The following is an 8,688-nucleotide window of genomic DNA, read 5'->3' as shown; positions in this document are numbered from 1 at the left end:
TTGAAACAAGGTCTGGACGATCTGTAGCAGTTTGACCAACATGTAAGTTATCACATATCTCAGGCCACTTAGGATTACATGTCATTGTAAGGAATACATCAGGCTTGCCGTCGTCTTGAACTAACGTCATCGCATCTAGAAACCGACGTCGCATGTCGCGAGGCCCCCCGATGAAAGATGCAGGCAACACAATTCTTTTCCCGACTCTGTTTGCATGAACCTCGCCAGTATTGACGCAATCCACAATACCTTGGTACAATTCGGCTCGAATTTTTTCCTGGTTTCTCTCACAAAATTCTAAGCGTGACGTCTCAATTTTGATGTAAACATCAACCACAAACTGCTGTAGCAGCCTACCACCGAACAAAAGCACATTATCGGTAGATCGAATCTGGAACTTGTAACAGTAGTACTCTCGCATAGCCACGGTTGTTCTACCACTTCGTGTGTTAGCCTCTGAACGATGAAGATGTATTAAAAACAAACAGTTAATAAAAATAAAACGCATTACGCTATTTTTATGATCTTCACTTAAAAAGGATAACAAATTGTTGGTACCTTCCATTTCTCCTTCGATGTTGTCATTGTTGCGAACCTCATTGATTGATACTCCTTGACGTGGTATGTTAGCATGCCAACCCGACTCACCATTAGGAAAAAATAAAGGATACGACAATGGATCGTAACAACTGAAGTACGGCTGAATAGTTTGTCTATATTCAGACCTACCGTACACTACAATACTTCGTTTATACGAAGTGATATTGTCATTACCTTCAACCCAAATACCAGCAACCTATATAATTGTGAACTATAAGTAAGTAAAATAAGCAATTATATTAAATAATTGCAATTAATATAATATATTATATATACCTCCGATGTCGTTGGTCGGTTGTACACCCTTTGGTCAAGTTCAACCGAAGTATTCAAAGTGACTCTATAGTTGTCCAGAGGTCCTAGTTCCGCAAGTCTTCTAAATGTATCGACATATGGGTTTGTAGAAAGAACGCGTGTTAAAATCTGAGTAATACGCCGATCAAGATTTGGCCATCGGAGTCTGTGATCTAACTCAGTATCAGGATCGTAAAAATACAACTGCAAGTACCTAGGAGTCCCATCCCTCGGAACTAATTGGTCGATTCTGTGATATATTCCTTTATGTGCACGAAAAGTATATACGCCGTCTCTCATATTGTTCAATGTATCATCCAATGTCACACCCATTGAGGCAAAAGAAAAATTGGTGTTATAAGCACGGATGTTTTGCCTAAACAAATCTCCAATTTCATCTTGAGACGTGAAAAGTCGGTACAATTCCTCTGGAATTTCTAAGTTTGCTAACACGGTTTTCCCACTCATACAACAAAAGGTATCAAATTCAAATTGAAATCGTTTTGCTCCACAATTAGGACATGCGCCTCGTTCCTTTAAAACACGATGCTCTCCAGGTACACCATTGTAAACAAAATTATAAGGATCATCTTCTACGCTCCCATGTTGGGGGGAAGGTTGATCAACTACTTCAGCAAATTGGGGTAATAAAGTACGCGGATGAATTTGAATACCTAAAAAAATTGGTGTATTAAGTAATGAAGGTTGTAAAAGATGTCAAGTTCGAAAAAGAAATCTTTGTTAAATAAATAGAAACCTCGTGATGTTCTATGCCTGACTACGTCAATTACATCATCTATCGGGTTTGGTTGACTTGACTGCCATTGAAATACGCATTCCATTATCGTTTGGTGTATTAGAACATCCTTCATTGTACTCCTTGCATTTTGTAGTAGAAACACTTGAGGCGTTCTCATTTGTTGTTTGTAGAAATTGAGTAATATTAGTTTGTAAACTTCTTAACGGTGTCCTTTCTGTTGACCTATTATTCATTAAAGATATTGATGAAGCACTTTGGGGGGCATCACCACTCCCAAATTTAGATACTTTGTTATTTTCTTTGCGTGCAGCATAGTATCTTTTTTGATACTCTTTTCGTTTTTCAGCTTTAGTAGATGCACTCGAGCTAGAAGCATGATTTCGAGGGTTTGAGAGTCCATTAGTCATTGTAAATTGAAAAATGACAAATACCTTGCAAATTAAATAAAAGAGGGTTATCATAGATGATGAAATTCTCAAATCATAACAACATTCCAACACATAACTTAGAGAAAAACAAACCGAAGGATAACATTGAAATACATAATGATAACATTAAAATACATGACTTAAACGGAATATCATGACTTACAGAAAAAAAAAACACAAATCCTTAAAACATTGACATACATAATGATAACATTAAGTGAAAGCCAATCTAAATACTTGGTGAAACAATGGTCTGCACAAACACCGCACCCTTAAAACCTCGAAACCAAGAAACGGGATAAAAACATTCGAAGGGCTTCATATCCATTTCAATTGTAAACAACTTCCCTAATTTAGTCATCACAAACCAATTACCATTTGTCACATAATGTGTTATATCGCACCACAATGACAATGATATCGGGGGGATCGGAGGACATGATAAGACCTTAATCCAGTAATCCCCTTGTAGTGTCCATAGGTCAATTGTCATCTCAAACATGCCAGTGCTAGCAAACATGTGAAGCACATTTTTTACATTAACTAAAACACCTTGAACCATTCCATTAGAAGGAACGGGTGGAAAGCTTATCTCCTTGAACTGCTCCGAATTAACATCAAGACAAATCACCACATTCGTACCTCCAATCCAACATTCGCAAACAGTGAAATATAGAGTACCACCACAAAATGTGCCAGCTGACCAATTGAAATGAGGGCTTAGGTACTCTTGTCTTGTTATGAAAGGAATATTTCTCCAAGAGTCTACTTCCCTAGAATAAACATAGACACCAAGTACACCACTCCTACGCTTTATATGCAAGACCTTGTAATCATCGTCAGCGTCAACGTACAAACCAATGGCATCAAGGTTATTTATATAGAATCCATGAGAATCAGGGGTTGACAAACGCTTGAAAGCAGTAGTTGTTGGATTCCAAAGAAGCAGCTCGTATGTATGATTCAAGCAAACACATAACAATCCGTTCAAATGTGAAAGTATTGAGACATCATTATTTTGGTGATGGAATGGAAATGTAACTGTTGAGCTTGGACCATAGTCATTGTTATTAGAGATGATTGGACGAACAGAACACGTTAGGTCGTCAATTAGTAGAACTCTCTGGTTAGATGAAACTACTGAGCGAGAACAATGTATCTTTACGAAATCTTGTGTTGACAATAACGCATACCATTGCTTACATACACTCTTAGAACGACCTACATCCTTTGCTGGCAGCCTCGTTAATATCTCAAACACGATTGTATGAGTAGGAAGGTCAGCCATGGTTATACCTTCGTTTAATACAGATAATGATTATTTAGTTGTCCAATCTAAGAAGATTATACCTTGGTGATAGATTATAAATACTTCTACAATTACATCAATATGAGGGAAACAAAAAGCAAAACACGAAACACCAAGAGAGACTTTAATATTCAACAACTAAACAAATAACAACACCAAATGTTTCTAACTTAAACACAAATTGGATAACGATCCATAATTTACATATCCCGTGCCTCGACCATATCCGGTTCGTACGTAATCGTACTCAACTCCGTAGACTTCAAAATATTAACTGAAATAACAAATAAAATATAACTTTTATTAAACTACATGAGCCATTAGATCTAACTAATTATTAGAATGTTCATGTGTAAAGCATAACATACTATCTGGTAGATGAACCAACTTGAGACGTGATACATATATGATGGACCTTTGTTGCACGGCTCGAATGGAACGTATAACATCGGAAGGCTTCAGGGCAGACAAAAACAATTGTATTGTGTGACCACTGTATATTACGATTTTGGGTTAAAGTTCTTCTAATAATAATATTTTCTTACATATAACGTAAATATTATGTTTGTAATATGTTAATAATAAATAATAACGTACGTCTTATCTTGAAGAGAAAGTTCAAAACAACATCGATCACGTTTGCCTTCTATTATTCTCCCAACCACATCTAAAACCAAATCAGTTAAATCGTATAGACCATATATAAAGTTTTATATATTTAATAAAAATTATAGATAGAGAATTAATATGTACCAACAATATCCATTTGAGGTCTCCTGTCATGCTTCAATTCTATAATGGAAGGGACCAATGGATATAAAGAAGCACCCCTTGGAATCGTAAGCGTAAGTGAAGAAAGCTTTGTATATTCGTTGATGACAATTTTCTTCTCGGACCAAACTAACACGTAATTCTGGTACTTTGGGCACTCAAGATAGTTGAGATTCTCAATTTGGAAATGATTCAACGAAAAAAAACCACCCATCAATGACGCGTCATTATATTTGTGTATCAAATTTTGTGGGACGAACGCAACAATTTTTTGTCTCTAAAATGAAAAGAAATTTAGTGGTGGAAAAACGCTTATATAACACAAAGTAAATTAAAATAATGTTCTTACGTGTTGATCAAGAAATATAACCACTAATCTCTTTCCATCGACGTCATGCCAAATAAACTCCACCTTAACAAAGATTATATTATACCATGCTCTATCAATTGTCAATGATGAAAATTCTTCAACGGAAAAATGATCAGACATATCCTATTAAGTGTTCAATATTAGTTAACTAAAAAAATAAAAACTCCAGAAATAAAATTTAAACTAAAACATGATTAAAATTAAACAGCAACAAATTTAAATTTAAACTAATACATAATTAAAAGTTACATAATTAAGATTCAAACTAATTCGAGAAAAAAAAAACTACAGTCATCATAAAAGTTGTTCTAAGGTTCCCAAACCATTTTTTCATCCAATGGTGGTTCGTAAACCGCCCCAGGGTCAGTTTCGTACCCTTCAGCCCAGGTCGGTAGTTCTTGTGTTTGACTGTAGTTTTCCACATAAGGGGGGTTTGAAGGTGGAGGATGCATAGGAAGTATAGGAGTGTTTGGCACCGGACGATGGCACCCCTCAATTTGTAGTCCACCAAATTGTAGTTGAGCGAAGGTATAGTCATACGCCCAATTCAACTCTTCATCCGTCCAACCAAATGGATCATCATATTCAGGGTTTGCCAATGGAGGTGGGGTTGAAACCGAAGGTGGGGTTAAAACCGAAGGTGGGGTTGACACCGGAGGTGGGTTTGAAGTTAGAGGGTTTGAATCAGGAAGGTTTAAATGGTTTGTTGATCCTAGTGATTCAACGGGAATTGGATAACCACCGCCCATACCTCTCAATTGATATGTGTTTGGAGTGATTTGTAAACTGAAAAATACACATAATTACTATAACAATCAGCTTTGTGAATACAGTATTGTTTTAAATACAGTATTGTTTTGAATACAGTATTGTTTTGAACACAGTATTGTTTTGAATACAGTATTGTTTTGAATACAGTATTGTTTTGAATACAGCTTTGTGAATACAGTATTGTTTTGTGAATACGGCGTTTTATTTTGTTTTGAATACAGTATTGTTTTAAAAAAAAATTCCTGTAATGATGAAGGAAAAGATCAAAATATAACAGAACAAAGTAAATGAATGAAAAGATCATAATTATCACAAAACCATGACACATATCAGTCCCAAAAATGAAGGAAAAGATCAAAATATAACAGAACAAAGTAAAATCAAAACTACAAAAACAATTTACTATAATTTACACATACACATAATAACTATAACAATCAGCTTTGTGAATACAATATTGTTTTAAATACAGTATTGTTTTGAATACAGTATTGTTTTGAATACAGTATTGTTTTGAATACAGTATTGTTTTGAATACAGCTTTGTGAATACAGTATTGTTTTGTGAATACGGCGTTTTATTTTGTTTTGAATACAGTACTGTTTTAAAAAAAATTCCTGTAATGATGAAGGAAAAGATCAAAATATAACAGAACAAAGTAAATGAACCTAAATATCATAATTATCACAAAACCATGACACATATCAGTCCCAAAAATGAAGGAAAAGATCAAAATATAACAGAACACAGTAAAATCAAAACTACAAAAACAATTTATCCTTTCACTATCCCGAAAAATGAAAAAATATATCAAAACATCCCACAGAACAAACTAAAATAAAAAGTACATAACAATTTATCTTTTCACTATTCCATATCTAAAATTGACCTAACTATCATAATTTTCATTGAACTACAACACTTATCATCCCCAAAAATGACCTAAATATCATAATTATCACAAAACCACGACACATATCAGTCCCAAAAATGAAGGAAAAGATCAAAATATAACAGAACAAAGTAAAATCAAAACTACAAAAACAATTTATCCTTTCACTATCCCGAAAAATGAAAAAATATATCAAAACATCCCACAGAACAAACTAAAATAAAAAGTACATAACAATTTATCTTTTCACTATTCCATATCTAAAATTGACCTAACTATCATAATTTTCATTGAACTACAACACTTATCATCCCCAAAAATGACCTAAATATCATAATTATCACAAAACCATGACACATATCAGTCCCAAAAATGAAGGAAAAGATCAAAATATAACAGAACAAAGTAAAATCAAAACTACAAAAACAATTTATCCTTTCACTATCCCGAAAAATGAAAAAATATATCAAAACATCCCACAGAACAAACTAAAATAAAAAGTACATAACAATCTATCTTTTCACTATTCCATATCTAAAATTGACCTAACTATCATAATTTTCATTGAACTACAACACTTATCATCCCCAAAAATGACCTAAATATCATAATTATCACAAAACCATGACACATATCAGTCCCAAAAATGAAGGAAAAGATCAAAATATAACAGAACAAAGTAAAATCAAAACTACAAAAACAATTTATCCTTTCACTATGTCATATTTGAAAGAACTTACAACAATGCAAGAGGGAGATGTGAAAAGCCGACAAAAATTTTAAAACCTTGATGTGAGAGCCGAGAAACAACGCAAGATCCGAATGCAAAGAGTTGATATATTCTGAAATCGAAGTAAATAGAAGTTGTTAAGTTGATGTTTTGAAAGTAGGATTATTCAACTGAGATAAACTTACAATTTCAGTTGAGTGTAGTTGAGAGTTTGTAAAGTGTGAGTAGAGTGTAGATATCTCTGGATTATTTATAGAGACTGAAGGAAGCAGTGCTGTCTTTCAAACAGTGTATGGAAGAGTGTTGATATATTATAGAGACTGCAGCAAGCAAGCTGTCTTTCACACAAAAGTAAAGTGTTGCTTTTTCCTGTAGATTGTACTTCCCTGCTTTTGGCATCCCTTTTTGTCAGATGTGTGAGCATTGAGAGAGAAAGCAGATGGTGATCCGTGTGAAGTCAAATGGACGGTCCCGATCTTGATCCCTTTTTGTCTGTAGCATAAGTCAAATGGGTTAAGATCAGTTAAAAAACAAAAAGCATAAAAATAACAAAACACATCAAAAAACAGAGAATATAGTCAAGTTTATATTCTCTCAGTAGCATAGCATGTTAAAAATTAATATTCAAGGCTTAGAAATTACCAAAAAAGAGCGAAAAACCGACTGAATTCGAATCTCAGCCCATTCTTGACACTAATGCTCCGTTAGTTCTCGCAAAGTCAACCATCATAAAAAGAAATCAAGTATTAGTAAAGATTTGATATTAGTTATAACCAGTACACTATTAACTTAAAATAAATTTAATATAAATCACATTTTGTCAAGTTGCAAATATAAAAACCTTTATTATAAATAAAAAAGAAAAGAAAATTGATGAATGATGATAAACTTTACTTTACCTCTGATAAAAAAACAGAGAATATAGTCAAGTTTATATTCTCTCAGTAGCATAGCATGTTAAAAATTAATATTCAAGGCTTAGAAATTACCAAAAAAGAGCGAAAAACCGACTGAATTCGAATCTCAGCCCATTCTTGACACTAATGCTCCGTTAGTTCTCGCAAAGTCAACCATCATAAAAAGAAATCAAGTATTACTAAAGATTTGATATTAGTTATAACCAGTACACTATTAACTTAAAATAAATTTAATATAAATCACATTTTGTCAAGTTGCAAATATAAAAACCTTTATTATAAACAAAAAAGAAAAGAAAATTGATGAATGATGATAAACTTTACTTTACCTCTGCTTGAGTGAGCATGAGACCACTAAGTGAGGGAACATTCTGCATATGAAGCCCCCATCGATTCGAATGAAGCAGCGTTCAGCGTCGCCAAAGCCAATTCCGAGACTCTCCAAGCAGATACACTTTCTCCGGCAGCCAGAAGATCGGAGTGAGCTTGTTCTGTAATAATAGTGATCGTGACAGTCGTTAACCAAAGGTATAACTAATTAAATTCAGATCCTAAAAAAAGGTTTCCTTGCGAGTTGCGAGTGACATACCTGAGTCGATTCATCACAAAACACATGCGAAAATCCTTCGTAAACCTCAGATTTCGTCCTTCGAACATCCGTCAACCGCTTCACCTGAAAAGTAAGAATCACAAAAGAACATGGTAAGATATATAACACTCATTGCAACTTATCAGAACATCAAGCGGATCCCTTGTTCAAATCTGTGGATCCCTTGCCAGATAAAGCTTGTGATACATCTCATGAAACCCTAGATCTGCTCATCGAGCATCCCACAGAACAAACCA

At 34.1% G+C, this 8,688-nt stretch overlaps 2 protein-coding genes and 1 long non-coding RNA gene across 3 annotated transcripts; all 3 read right to left on the bottom strand.

The window, feature by feature from the left end:
* Positions 1-2,311: 2,311 nt before the first annotated feature.
* On the bottom strand, positions 2,312-3,370 carry LOC110906419 (F-box/kelch-repeat protein At3g17530). Its single transcript, XM_022151553.2, has one exon. It carries the CDS (start codon positions 3,368-3,370, stop codon positions 2,312-2,314), a length of 1,059 nt encoding a protein of 352 aa, XP_022007245.2.
* Positions 3,371-3,478: 108 nt separating this feature from the next.
* On the bottom strand, positions 3,479-5,281 carry LOC110906418. Its single transcript, XM_035976042.1, has 5 exons — positions 4,856-5,281; positions 4,512-4,655; positions 4,145-4,439; positions 3,989-4,058; positions 3,479-3,884 (listed from the first exon to the last, which is right to left on the bottom strand). Exons 1-5 carry the CDS (start codon positions 5,279-5,281, stop codon positions 3,722-3,724), a joined length of 1,098 nt encoding a protein of 365 aa, XP_035831935.1. The 3' UTR covers positions 3,479-3,721.
* Positions 5,282-6,842: 1,561 nt separating this feature from the next.
* Positions 6,843-7,723, bottom strand: LOC110881009. The gene is made up of 3 exons (XR_004865167.1): positions 7,568-7,723; positions 7,111-7,417; positions 6,843-7,037 (listed from the first exon to the last, which is right to left on the bottom strand). It is a non-coding gene; the product is annotated as an uncharacterized LOC110881009 (long non-coding RNA).
* Positions 7,724-8,688: the final 965 nt, after the last annotated feature.

Source organism: Helianthus annuus, chromosome 8 (assembly GCF_002127325.2).
Source record: "Helianthus annuus cultivar XRQ/B chromosome 8, HanXRQr2.0-SUNRISE, whole genome shotgun sequence".
NCBI lineage: Eukaryota > Viridiplantae > Streptophyta > Magnoliopsida > Asterales > Asteraceae > Helianthus > Helianthus annuus.
The sequence above is the reverse complement of the archived record's forward strand: the minus strand, read 5'-3'. Positions and strand labels throughout refer to the sequence as shown.

Excerpts from the sequence above, each read along its gene's own strand:
- LOC110906419 (XM_022151553.2), bottom strand. The coding sequence starts at position 3,370 with ATGGCTGACCTTCCTACTCATACAATCGTGTTTGAGATATTAACGAGG.
- LOC110906418 (XM_035976042.1), bottom strand. The coding sequence starts at position 5,281 with ATGGGCGGTGGTTATCCAATTCCCGTTGAATCACTAGGATCAACAAAC. Across the intron at positions 4,656-4,855 it reads CACCATTGGATGAAAAAATG|GATATGTCTGATCATTTTTC; the intron begins GTTTGGGAACCT and ends AACACTTAATAG. Across the intron at positions 4,440-4,511 it reads TTATATTTCTTGATCAACAC|AGACAAAAAATTGTTGCGTT; the intron begins GTAAGAACATTA and ends TTTTCATTTTAG.